At 40.1% G+C, this 14551-nt stretch overlaps 1 protein-coding gene across 2 annotated transcripts in view; it reads right to left on the bottom strand.

Annotated features, from left to right (window-relative positions):
• Positions 1 to 14551, bottom strand: part of LRRC8B (leucine rich repeat containing 8 VRAC subunit B) — a 73286-nt gene that overhangs the window by 9972 nt on the left and 48763 nt on the right. For both annotated transcript variants that reach the window (XM_059925939.1, XM_059925948.1), the window contains exons 3-4: positions 13563 to 13665; positions 8831 to 10995 (exon numbers count right to left, since the gene is read on the bottom strand). In XM_059925939.1, the coding sequence (XP_059781922.1) occupies positions 8831 to 10969 (2139 nt within the window). In that variant the 5' untranslated portion in view covers positions 10970 to 10995; positions 13563 to 13665. The remainder of the gene's footprint in view (positions 1 to 8830; positions 10996 to 13562; positions 13666 to 14551) is intronic.

The following is a 14551-nucleotide window of genomic DNA, read 5'->3' as shown; positions in this document are numbered from 1 at the left end:
CTACATGTGGAACAACTCCTACAGAACACCTACTGAATGCTGGCAGAAGACCTCAGTCCACCCAAAAGGCAAGAAACTCCCCACGTACCTGGGTAGGGCAAAAGAAAAAAGGAAAAACAGAGACAAAAGAATAGGGACGGGACCCGCACCAGTGGGAGGGAGCTGTGAAGGAGGAAAGGTTTCCACACACTAGGAAGCCCCTTCGCGGGCGGAGACTGCAGGTGGCAGAGGGGGGAGCTTCAGAGCCACGGAGGAGAGCGCAGCCACAGGGATGCGGAGGGCGGAGAGATTCCCACACAGAGGATCGGCGCCGACCAGCACTCACCAGCCCGAGAGGCTTGTCTGCTCACCCGCCGGGGTGGGCGGGGGCTGGGAGCTGAGGCTCGGGCTTAGGTTGGATCCCAGGGAGAGGACTGGGGTTGGCTGCGTGAACAGAGCCTGAAGGGGGCTAGTGTGCCACAGCTAGCCAGGATGGAGTCCAGGAAAAGGTCTGGAGCTGCCGAAGAGGCAAGAGACTTTTTCTTGCCTCTTTGTTTCCTGGTGCGCGAGGAGAGGGGATTAAGAGTGCCGCTTAAAGGAGCTCCAGAGACGGGCACAAGCCGCGGCTATCAGTGCAGACCCCAGAGATGGGCATGGGACGCTAAGGCTGCTGCTGCCACCACCAAGAAGCCTGTGTGCAAGCACAGGTCACTCTCCACACCTCCCCTCCCGGGAGCCTGTGCAGCCCGTCACTGCCAGGGTCCCGTGATCCAGGGACAACTGCCCCGGGAGAACACACGGCGCGCCTCAGGCTGCTGCAACATCATGCCAGCCTCTGCCGCCGCAGGCTCGCCCCGCATCCGAACCCCTCCCTCCCCCCCGCCTGAGTGAGCCAGAGCCCCCAAATCAGCTGCTCCTTTAACCCCGTTCTGTCTGAGTGAAGAACAGACGTCCTCAGACGACCTACATGCAGAGGCGGGGCCAAATCCAAAGCTGAACCCCAGGAGCTGTGCGAACAAAGAAGAGAAAGGGAAATCTCTCCCAGCAGCCTCAGGAGCAGCGGATTAAAGCTCCACAATCAACTTGATGTACCCTGCATCTGTGAAATGCCTGAATAGACAACGAATCATCCCAAATTGAGGTGGTGGACTTTGGGAGCAATATATATATATTTTTTCCCTTTTTCTCTTTTTGTGAGTGTGTATGTATATGCTTCTGTGTGTGATTTTGTCTGTATAGCTTTGCTTTTACCATTTGTCCTAGGGTTCTGTCTGTTTTTTTGTTTTTTTTGTTTTTTTAGTATAGTTTTTAGCGCTTGTTATCATTGGTGGATTTGTTTTTTGGTTTGGTTGCTCTCGTCTTTCTTTCTTTCTTTCTTTTTTTTTTGATTACTTAAAAATTTTTTTATTAATAATTATTTTTTATTTTAATAACATTTTATTTTATTTTATTTATTTATTTTATTTTATTTTATTTATTTTATTTTATTTTATATTTTATTTTATTTTATATTTTATTTTTTATTTTATCTTATTTTATCTTATTTTATCTTATTTTATTTTATTTTATCGTCTTTCTTTCCTTCTTTTTTTTCTCCCTTTTATTCTGAGCCGTGTGGATGACAGGCTCTTGGTGGTCCAGCCAGGCGTCAGGGCTGTGCCACTGAGGTGGGAGAGCCAAGTTCAGGACATTGGTGCACAAGAGACCTCCCAGCTCCATGTAATATCAAACAGCGAAAATCTCCCAGAGATCTCCATCTCAACGCTAAGACCCAGCTCCACTCAACGACCAGCAAGTTCCAGTGCTGGACACCTTATGCCAAACAACTAGCAAGACAGGAACACAACCCCACCCATTAGCAGAGAGGCTGCCTAAAATCATAATAAGGTCACAGACACCCCAAAACACACCACTGGATGCGGACCTCCCCACCAGAAAAACAAGATCCAGCCTCATCCACTAGAACACAGGCACTAACCCCCTCCACTAGGAAGCCTACACAACCCACTGAACCAACCTTAGTCACTGGGGGCAGACAGCAAAAACAACGGGAACTATGAACCTGCAGCCTGCGAAAAGGAGACCCCAAACACAGTAAGTTAAGCAAAATGAGAAGACAGAGAAATACACAGCAGATAAAGGAGCAAAAAAACCCACCAGACTTAACAAATGAAGAGGAAATAGGCAGTCTACCTGAAAAAGAATTCAGAATAATGATAGTAAAGATGATCCAAAATCGTGGAAATAGAATGGAGAAAATACAAGAAATGTTTAACAAGGACCTAGAAGAACTAAAGAGCCAACAAACAATGATGAACAACACAATAAATAAAATTAAAAATTCTCTAGAAGGGATCAATAGCAGAATAACTGAGGTCGAAAAACAGGTAAGTGACCTGGAAGATAAAATAGTGGAAATAACTACTGCAGAGCAGAATAAAGAAAGAAGAATGAAAAGAACTGAGGACAGTCTCAGAGACCTCTGGGACAACATTAAACACACCAACATTCGAATTATATGGGTCCCAGAAGAAGAAGAGAAAAAGAAAGGGACTGAGAAAATATTTGAAGAGATTATAGTTGAAAACTTCCCTAATATGCGAAAGGAAATAGTTAATCAAGTCCAGGAAACACAGAGAGTCCCATACAGGATAAATCCAAGGAGAAACACGCCAAGACACATACTAATCAAATTATCAAAAACTAAATACAAAGAAAAAATATTAAAAGCAGCAAGAGAAAAACAACAAATAACATACAAGGGAATCGCCATAAGGTTAACAGCTGATCTTTCAGCAGAAACTCTGCAAGCCAGAAGGGAGTGGCAGGACATATTTAAAGTGATGAAGGGGAAAAGCCTACAACCGAGATTACTCTACCCAGCAAGGATCTCATTCAGATTTGACGGAGAAATTAAAACCTTTACAGACCAGCAAAAGGTAAGAGAATTCAGCACCACCAAACCAGCTTTACAACAAAGGCTAAAGGAACTTCTCTAGGCAGGAAACACAAGAGAAGGAAAAGACCTACAATAACAAACCCAAAACAATTAAGAAAATGGTCATAGGAACATACATATCGATAATTACCTTAAATGTAAATGGATTCAAGGCTCCAACCAAAAGACAGACTGGCTGAATGGATACAAAAATAAGACCCGTATATATGCTGTCTACAAGAGACACGCTTCAGACCTAGGGACACATACAGACTGAAAGTGAGGGGATGGAAAAAGATATTCCATGCAAATGGAAATCAAAAGAAAGCTGGAGTAGCAATTCTCATATCAGACAAAATAGACTTTAAAACAAAGACTATTACAAGAGAAAAAAAAGGACACTACATAATGATCAAGGGATCAATCCAAGAAGATATAACAATTGTAAATATTTATGCACCCAACATAGGCGCACCTCAATACATAAGGCAAATACTAAAAGCCATAAAAGGGGAGATCGACAGTAACACAATCAGAGTAGGGGATGTTAACAGCCCACTTTCAACAATGGACAGATCATCCAAAATGAAAATAAATAAGGAAACACAAGCTTTAAATGATACATTAAACAAGATGGACTTAATTGATATTTATAGGACATTCCATCCAAAACAACAGAATACACTTTCTTCTCAAGTGCTCATGGAACATTCTCCAGGATAGATCATATCTTGGGTCACAAATCAAGCCTTGGTAAATTTAAGAAAATTGAAATCGTATCAAGTATCTTTTCTGACCACAATGCTATGAGACAAGATATGAATTACAGGAAAAAATCTGTAAAAAATACAAACACATGGAGGATAAACAATACACTACTTAATAACCAAGAGATCACGGAAGAGTTCAAAGAGGAAATCAAAAAATACCTAGAAACAAATGAAAATGAAAACACGATGACCCAAAACTTATGGGATGCAGCAAAAGCAGTTCTAACAGGGAAGTTTATAGCAATACAATACTACCTTAAAAAACAAAAAAAATCTCAAATAAACAAAGTAACCTTACACCTAAAGCAATTAGAGAAAGAGGAAAAAAATAACCCCAAAGTTAGCAGAAGGAAATAAATCATAAAGATAAGATCAGAAATAAATGAAAAAGAAATGAAGGAATCTATAGCAAAGATAAATAAAACTAAAAGCTGGTTCTTTGAGAAGATAAACAAAATTGATAAACCATTAGCCAGACTCATCAAGAAAAAAAGGGAGAAGCCTCAAATCAATAGAATTAGAAATGAAAAAGGAGAAGTAACAACTGACACTGCAGAAATACAAAGGATCATGAGAGATTACTACAAGCAACTATATGCCAATAAAATGGAAACCTGGAAGAAGTGGACAAATCCTTAGAAATGCACAACCCTCCGAGACTGAACCAGGAAGAAATAGAAAATATGAACAGACCAATTACAAGCACTGAAATTGAAACTGTGATTAAAAATCTTCCAACAAACAAAAGCCCAGGACCAGATGGCTTCACAGGCGAATTCTATCAAACATTTAGAGAAGAGCTAACATGTTTCCTTCTCAAACTCTTCCAAAATATAGCAGAGGGAGGAACACTCCCAAACTCATTCTACGAGGCCACCATCACCCTGATACCAAAACCAGACAAAGGTGTCACAAAGAAAGAAAACTACAGGCCAATATTACAGATGAACATAGATGCAAAAATCCCCAACAAAATACTAGCAAAAAGAATCCAACAGCACATTAAAAGGATCATAACACCATGATCAAGTGGGGTTTATCCCACGAATGCAAGGATTCTTCAATATATGCAAATCAATCAATGTGATACACCATATTAACAAAGTGAAGGAGAAAAACCATATGATCATCTCAATAGATGCAGAGAAAGCTTTCGACAAAATTCAACACCCATTTGTGATAAAAAGCCTCCAGAAAGTAGACACAGAGGGAACTTACCTCAACATAATAAAGGCCACATATGACAAACCCACAGCCAACATCGTCCTCAATGGTGAAAAACTGAAACCATTTCCACTAAGATCAGGAACAAGACAAGGTTGCCCACTCTCACCACTATTATTCAACATAGTTTTAGAAGTTTTAGCCACAGCAATCAGAGAAGAAAAAGAAATAAAAGGAATCCAAATCGGAAAAGAAGAAGTAAAGCTGTCACTGTTTGCAGATGACATGATACTATACATAGAGAATCCTAAAGATGCTACCAGAAAACTACTAGAGCTAATCAATGAATTTGGTAAAGTAGCAGGATACAAAATTAATGCACAGAAATCTCTTGCATTCCTATACATTAATGATGAAGAATCTGAAAGAGAAATTAAGGAAACACTCCCATTTACCACTGCAACAAAAAGAATAAAATACCTAGGAATAAACCTACCTAAGGAGACAAACTACCTGTATACAGAAAACTATAAGACACTGATGAAAGAAATTAAAGACGACACAAACAGATGGAGAGATATACCATGTTCTTGGATTGGAAGAATCAACATTGTGAAAATGACTCTACTACCCAAAGCAATCTACAGATTCCATGCAATCCCTAGCAAACTACCAATGGCATTTTCCATAGAACTAGAACAAAAAATTTCAAAATTCGTATGGAAACACAAAAAATCCCGAATAGCCTAAGCAATCTTGAGAAAGAAAAACCGAGCTGGAGGAATCAGGCTCCTGGACTTCAGACTATACTACAAAGCTACAGTAATCAAGAGAGTATGGTACTGGCACAAAAACAGAAATATAGATCAATGGAACAGGATAGAAAGCCCAGAGATTAACCCACGCACATAAGGTCACCTTATTTTTGATAAAGGAGGCAAGAATATACAGTGGGGAAAAGACAGCCTCTTCAATAAGTGGTGCTGGGAAAACTGGACAGCTACATGTAAAAGAATGAAATTAGAACACTCCCTAACACCATACACAAAAATAAACTCAAACTGGATTAAAGACCTAAATGTAAGGCCAGACACTATCAAACTCTTAGAGGAAAACAGGCAGAACACTCTATGACATATATCACAGCAAGATCCTTTTTGACTCACCTCCTAGAGAAATGGAAGTAAAAACAAAAATAAACAAATGGGACCTAATGAAACTTAAAAGTTTGCACAGCAAAGGAAACCATAACCAAGACGAAAAGACAACCCTCAGAATGGGAGAAAATATTTGCAAATGAAGCAACTGACAAAGGATTAACCTCCAAAATTTACAAGTAGCTCATGCAACTCAATATCAAAAAAACAAACAACCCAATCCAAAAATGGGCAGAAGACCTTATTAGACATTTCTCCAAAGAAGATATACAGATTGCCAAAAAACACATGAAAGGATGCTCAACATCACTAATCATTAGAGAAACGCAAATCAAAACTACGAGGTATCACCTCACACCAGTCAGAATGGCTATCATCAAAAAATCTACAAACAATAAATGCTGGACAGGGTGTGGAGAAAAGGGAACCCTCTTGCACTGTTGGTGGGAATGTAAATTGATACAGCCACTATGGAGAACAGTATGGAGGCTCCTTAAAAAACTAAAAATAGAACTACCATACGACCCAGCAATCCCACTACTGGGCATATACCCTGAGAAAACCATCATTCAAAAAGAGTCATGTACCAGAATGTTCATTGCAGCTCTATTTACAATAGCCAGGATATGGAAGCAACCTAAGTGTCCATCGACAGATGAACGGATAAAGAAGATGTGGCACATATATACAATGGAATATCACTGAGCCATAAAAAGAAACGAAATAGAGTTATTTGTAGTGAGGTGGGTGGACCTAGAGTCTGTCATACACAGTGAAGTGAGTCAGAAAGAGAAAAACAAATACCGTATGCTAACACAAATATATGGAGTCTAAAAAAAAAAATGGTTCTGACGAACCTAGGGGCAGGACAGGAATAAAGACGCAGATGTAGAGAATGGACTTGAGGACACGGGGAGGGGGAAGGGTAAGCTGGGACGAAGTGAGAGAGTGGCATGGATATATATACACTACCAAATGTAAAATAGATAGCTAGTGGGAAGCAGCTGCATAGCACAGGGAGATCAGCTGGGTGCTTTGTGTCCACCTAGAGGGGTGGGATAGGGAGGGTGGGAGGGAGGGAGATGCAAGAAGGAGGAGATATGGGGATATATGTATATGTATAACTGATTCACTTTGTTATAAAGCAGAAACTAACACACCATTGTAAAGCAATTATACTCAAAAAAAAAAAAAAAAATGGCTTGTTCCCTCATGGAGTAACCCTAAGCAGCAGAACTGAAGAGTATTGGGGTATTATTCTTCCTACATATATTCAGAGATTGCTTAATAAAAGCGTGTTAATCTGTTCACACTGGAAGAAAAGAAAAATTTATGGAGTGATTTAACTGTACAACAACTTGGTGAAACCAATGCCTTTCAAAAGAATTATTTATATTTTTTATTATAGGTTTAACAACAGAAAAAGTGTAACCAAAATACTAGTATTAATCAACTGCATAATTAAACGACACTAATGATAAATCTCTAGACCTGTAGTTTTCAAAGTATGGTCACCAGACCAGCAGCACCAGCTTCACCTGAGATTTTTAGAACTGCAAACTGCAGACCTACTTACTGAATCAGAACCCTGGACTGGGGCTCAGCAATCTGTGTTTTAACAGGCCCTTCAGGTAATTGTGATGTAAACTGCTAATCTAGATCGATCTTAAAGGAGTTTTAAAACCTCATAATCCTTTAGGACATGAAGATGTTTTGTTTACTGTATAATGGGTTCTATCCTTTTACATATGAATACAGTCATAGAATTCTAAAAGTCAGTATGACTTTTGCCTCATTCCCCAACTCTCTGGTATTTTTCCAACAGTCCATGGTTTCTGAAAATACTGTCTGGTGATTAATATGTTTACTAGCCAACACCATGCTTGTAGCTATATTTAACATGAAATATGAATTATAAAAAGTCCAGGAGATAGTACCTTTTTGGGTAGAGCAGAAGAAAATAGTTCCCATTTTTAACTAGAGGACGATCACTTTCATCTTTTGGCAGACCTGATTTCTGACAGGTTTTTTTTTCTTCTTCGCATATGGATGTTACCATCATTCTCTTGCCCTTTCAGCCAGCATGATTTTTTGTCTTTTTCCTCGTCCTTCACATTTTAACCTAGGAAACTACTCATTTATTTTGTTTTTTCTTGTTTCAGCAAAGTTAAGTTTTCCTTAACTTGGCTTTACTGTTGCAAATTATGGTTCATTTTTAAAGCACAGATGCTGGAAAAAGCTTCTAAGGAGCCCTAGTGTTGCATTATAGAACCAGGCCTTTCATTTTGAATTGTCTTTCTAGACATGCATGGAGATTTCAAGTCGTTCTTACTGTATCACAAAAAAGACTTATGAATAATTCATGATCACAGTATTTTTAACAAAAAGTTCTCCTATGACAGATTTGGAAGCTGAAAAGTTTTATGAAACTTTCTAAATACTTAAGACTTTTCCAAAATGAAAGCAAGCACTGCCATAACTAAGTAATTAGTTTAAAACACTTCAATTGTAATGTTTATGTAAAAAACAGAGAAAGAGGATAAAGAGAACACTTGTTGAGTACACCTACTATGTGCCATGAACTGTGCCAAATGCTTATATATTTTTTCATAAAATCTCCATGACAACTTGTAAATTAGATGAAAAACCGATGCTCAGTGTTTTGATAATTTCTCCACGGTCACATGTCTAGAAGTGGTAGTCAGGTCGAGCTCAGGAGGCTTAGTATGACTTAAAGTCCATTATCTTTAACTACATCACACACTGCAAACAGCAGATGCTCAAATGACTGGCCGAATAAAGGGCAGAATGGATTTACTTACGTTGTTGTTGGTCACAGCAAAGTACTGCAAATTACTCAGATACTGGATTTCTTCTGGAATGAAGGTCAGGTGGTTACAGCTTAGATCCAAATAATGTAGTTTGGTGCATAGGAAAAGCTGCAGGGGCAGATTCTCAATGTTATTATGGTCCAAAGAGAGCTGCTCTAGATTAGATAATGCCCCAATCTGGGCCGGAATATAAGCGATGTTATTGTGCCACAACTTTAAGCAGGAAAGATTCTGGAGATGCTGAAAGCTAATGATCTCTTCCACAGTTTTAAGGTTATTTTCTTTGAGGTTTAACTCATGCAAATTGTTCAGACTGAAAATGGAGTGCGGAATGCGTTCCAGGTCGCAGCTGATCAGCTCCAGGCTTTTCAGATTGACCATCTTTTTCAAGTTGTTCAATACAACCAGCTTGCTCCCCTCGTTATCGAGGGACAACTTCTGCAGCGAAGGCAGGAGGTCTGTAATGACTTGTGGGATCCGGGAGATGCTGCTCTTCAAGTAGAGGGTCCTCAGGTTTTTCAAGTCCTGAAAGCCCTCCAACTGCATGGTACTCACCTGCTCAGGTAGAACACAGCCTGACAGGTAAAGTTCCTTGAGATTCTTCAGATGAAATACCCAGCGTGGAATTTTCCCCATTTCAGTAAATTTCAGGCGGAGGATTTTTAAATTCTCCTCTAGAAAGGCCAGGGCAGGATGGTCGACCACCAGGGACGAATGGTACACGTGGAGCTCCTTGAGGTTGACCAGCTGCGAGATTGCAGAAGGCAGCTTGACCTCAGGGATCAGCTCCAGGCTTAGCACTTCAATTTCTGTCAGCTCAAAGACATTGTCTGGAAGACCGTTTAGCATGAAAAGATGCAGTTCTATCTTGTCCTGGGGATTTTTCACAAGCTTACTTTTCAGTTTCTCGACCGTCCATTCGTTGTTGAGGTTGATCTGTTTCAGTTTGTTCTCGCTGACCTCCGACAGGAATATGGAGAAGCGTTTGGAGTAAAGGGGATCATACTGATCCGCCAGATGGAGAATGAAGGCGAAGTCATTCTTGACATCCGGGATGTCGCTGTAGTTGCTTTTTTCTCTCAGCGCCTCAAAAGAATATTGCTTCAGAGAATTCCGCAGCATCCACCACAAGCTGTAGGAGGAGGTAAGACCATAGAGTATAACCAAGATGACATAAAATGAAGCCAGGACCTTAAATATTTCTGCCAAGGAGTAGACGCACTGGTAGCGCTTATATCCAGTGAAAGCCTGCACATCCACTGAACAGTCAATTTCAAGAGTAATGTAGGTTAAAAAATACGGAACGTAAGTTATGATGAGGACAAACAAAATGACTTTGACTATTATCTGCTTCAGATACACTCTATAAATGATATCCTTCTGTTCCACGTGCATGCGGAACCTCTTCACTTTTTCAAAGATGGCTTTGGCCTGTTCGCCCTCCTTCTTGTCCAGGACGCTAGAAGTTGGGCTTTCTATGCCAGCTGACTCTAAGCCAGGCTGCGGGTAGGGCAATGACTGCTTGTTGCAATCAACATCAGCTGAGCACCCTGAGGGAGAAAGCAAAACCTTGGACTTGGAGAGCGTCAGGGGCCTCACTGACTGCTCAGCTACCGTCTCTGACAGGGCACGGGTGGTCCACGGAGAATCGAAGCACTTGTGAAGGATGGCCACAAAATGCTCGAGCCTGGAACTGGTACTGGGGTAGTTCAACCAAAAGTTGCTGCAGGCTGCAAAGATGAGCGTGTGCAAGAGCACCAGGTAGGGAAAGAACTTTGCGAACCAGTGGAGCTGCTTCTCATAACACACGGCGTCGATGTAGGAGTACTGCTGTCGGTGGAGGTCGTTCTGGATTCTGAGGGGGGGCGGAAGCGGCGTCCCGGGATCGGAGGACGTGTTCACGCTGGCTTTCAGGACGTCCCAAGGCACGGCGCAGTGATTGTCGAATTCCACCTTACACGGAAGACAGCACAGAACCCTGCTCTGTGTGAGCTGGAGGGCTCCAGCCAGCACGGCCACCAGCAGCATGATCAGGGTGATGTAATACCAAAAGACGTCCCACCACGGTTTTAGGATGTGATAAGACGACTGGGCGTCTGCTAAACATTTTAGCTCTGTTAGTGTAATCATGACTTTCCCTTGTAGGAGGACAGAAACTGGAAGAGGAAAATAAAAGAAAAACCACTGAAGCAAGTACCCCAAATAAGCTTAAACTCTTAGGCTTGTACATAACCAAGTAGGATTTAGCTCAGGGGCAAAACCTGGGAAGCAGGGCTGATGATCAAAAGGTATCAAAGTTTCCTGGTTTCATTCAAAACCTTAGGCTATGCCAGCTGAGCACTGTGAGTCCCTTAGATGAGAGACCACTTGGTGACAGCCAGATTGGATCTGTAAAGGTATTTATTTGGTGCAGGACGTGAAGCAACTATCTAGTTTCCTCCTGCATCTTCATTTCATGCTAAGCTACTAAAAACCAGAAGCCGAATTTTCTTGAATCAACATTAGGAAAACTTGTTCTTATGCTACTAATTTCTAACGGCCACATTTTGTACCTTCCAAATGGTCTGAATAAGCTCTCTTTCACATTCCACTCCCAAGTCTGGAGCATCGGTTACAGCCTAAGAGTTGTGTTTCAACCATGACAAGGAACTTCCTTTGAGCAAGCACTGCTTTATAAAATTATCCCTTAGGATTAGAGGGATGTACCAATTCTATGTTCAGAACAAACTGTGATTTAATACATTATCTCCTTTCCCCCCAAGCTCTTGCTTTGTAACCTACGTTCACATCCAACTTAGAATATTTAAAAGCTGGCACAAAACGGTAATGGCTTAAAAAATGGATGGGGAAGAAAGCCCCAGTTACAACACTGTGGAAGGGACTCTCTCTCATGTTTAATGTTTTGATGGCAAAGTACTAATAGTATAAATGATTAAGGGCCCATGTTATTACTATTTTTGCCTTCAGAAAAACAAGGTGGATTTTGCATTTTCATATTTAAAGTATTCAGACAATGCTCTTTACAGAAATGATTTATGTAGTATTCAGCCTTACCTAAATCGTTTAAAAAATTGTTAACTAGTAAAATCCAGACCACCTATAAGATGGCACAGAGTAAGACAGATAAAAGGAAATATTTGGATTTATAACAATTCTGGTTAAAAAAAATCACAGTAGCATGGCCATCTTTGCTGGTGGTTCAGCTGCAACCTTCATCCATGGACTTCTCTTGCACTTTTTTGAGTCTTAAGTCTTATCATCTTTCCTGGGTCTGAGTTTCTCTCTCTAGATACCCTAGTACTGGTAGCACCCCCAAGAAGAACTGTTTTGCTCTCATTAGTCTTCCTTCAAGGGACTGGTATCCTGCCTTGAACCCTAGAATCCCATTACAGAAGCTCTGATACCTATGAATAAGTGTCTTTTCTTTTGCTGGTCAGCCCTAACATATTCCTGACCATCTGACCCTGAACCCTATACCTTCATGCTCTCCCCCTTGCTAGGGCATCCCAGGATCCTTGATTTTAACTACTAGCCTGGAGCACCACTTTCCACCTGCATACTATAGGATGCAGGTGGAAAGCACCACTTTCCACCTGCATCCTATAGTATGATGATGGCCATCATTATACTATATGGATTCAACTTCCTCTTAGGACCTATGGCTTGATTAAATAATTTTCCAGGGCTTCCTTCCCTTACTCTAGTTTAGTGGGTCTATTTCTAACTCTCAACTCCTCCCCTTCTGCTTCACTCCACTGCAGTTAATCATAACTGTGTGTCAAGACAAGACAAAAACCAAAAACAAGAGGATTATATGCGACAGATAGAAAGTCTGGGCTTAGACCCCAAAATACCATCAACATGATGGGAGGAAAGGAGGGCAGAAAACATTGCTGGATGAACATGTGAAAAATACCTAAGGATTTTAGTTGACATGAATGCATGCATTAAGCTAATTGTGTCATAGCTATTACGCAAAATATAGCTATATGCTATCTTTACGCTAAATATAGCCATAATATGACTATAATCTGTGGCCATATTAAATCATGAACCCAGATAAAGGGGCAACAGTCCTTCTGTGTCTGCCTGGTAAGATCACACCTGGAACCCAACATTCAGTCACAGGTTAAAGACTAATCGGGCAACAAAATAATCAGGAGCTACTTGTCTACGAACCATTTCCTATGGAGGAACACAGGTAATTGATGATATTCAGCTGAGATAAAAGATGACTAGGGGAACCTGAGAATTTATCTTTACATTTTTGCAGGACTACCTCTTGGATTAAAGAATAAGTGGATTTGTTCCAGAGGCAGAACTAGGTGGGTGCACATTTTAGAAAGTGACATTGTGATTTAATTTGTAGTGGAACATCCATAGAAATAGTTCTGTGAAATAGTTCAGGCCCTTCTCCTGCCAGGGCTGAGCTGAATAAGATGACCATCCGTCAAGGATGTTGCAAAGGAATTTCTTGTAAAGGATAAAGAAAGTGAACGAGATCATCTCTAAGGGCTCTGCCAGCTCAAAGTCTATGGCTTTATTTGTCCCCTCAAAGATGCTGGGAGTTATATTCATTTCAGATACACAACTGAAATTGTAGAAGAATGTAAACACAAACAGCTCTAACAATAAGGGTATTTGACAGACAGCAAATATTTATTCAACAAAGAGCACAGGTCAACATTGGCCAAAACAATATACTTTAAATATTTATACTTACTATAATGAAAAAAAATGAATCCAATAAGTTGACTGAGCTTCAGTCAGGAGGCCTACACCTTTTGAAATTTCTTAGACACACCATCTCTGTGATTGTCTTCATTCTGTGAGAAAGTATAGATATCTTGAAATAGCTGTGGTCATCCAAACAAACAAAATTGGAGATACTGTCATTAGAGACCCTCTCCATCATAAGACATTACATGGCAAGTGGATTTTCATAGACCAGTTGACTTTTCACACTGGGAGACATTCTGGCAAAGCTATTTATATAAGACCCCATCCACATACCAGATTGCGCTCAGCCTCTGAACTTCCTTAACTTACAGAAAAGTTTCTACGGAAATTTAGATGTTAACATATTTTAAAATGCTGTATCTACTACACTTAGCTTTTTCCAAGCAGTCTCCATATGCTAATTTCGCTCATTCAATCCTCATACACAGTTGGTCTTATTTGCATTCATCAGATGGCCTGTCAAACCATATAATTTCTGTACTTTATCATACATCTAACCAAATGAGACTCAGTGCTCTTAAAATTTAGCCTACTGATTCATTAAATATAGTTACAAGTTAATAACTTTTTAAGACACAGCTCAGAAATATGACTGAAATTCTCTGAAATTATGACATTAAATGTAGCTACCCTTTATATTAAAACCTATTGGTTTTTGTCCCTTACCTTATAGGTTAATAAAAGTCATTTTTGGCATCTACTTCAATCATTTGCAATAACTTAAATTACATATATACTGATTAGTTTGAAATGTGAGAACATTCTAAAACACACAAAATTTTTAGTTGGGTGTGAAAACTGCATTTTTTAGTGCCTATGTATCCTCTGAAAACTTGTTGAGAAGGTTTATATATTTGCCTGGAAGATACAATCCTTTCCTGGTTTATTAAGTACTCAAAATCCAGCTCAGAGTACTGACCCCAAATTGTATTTACGGTATTTTTAGCAATACTCTTGTAACCTTGTCATTTT

The sequence above is a fragment of the Balaenoptera ricei genome, chromosome 1 (genome assembly GCF_028023285.1).
Source record: "Balaenoptera ricei isolate mBalRic1 chromosome 1, mBalRic1.hap2, whole genome shotgun sequence".
NCBI lineage: Eukaryota > Metazoa > Chordata > Mammalia > Artiodactyla > Balaenopteridae > Balaenoptera > Balaenoptera ricei.
The sequence above is the reverse complement of the archived record's forward strand: the minus strand, read 5'-3'. Positions and strand labels throughout refer to the sequence as shown.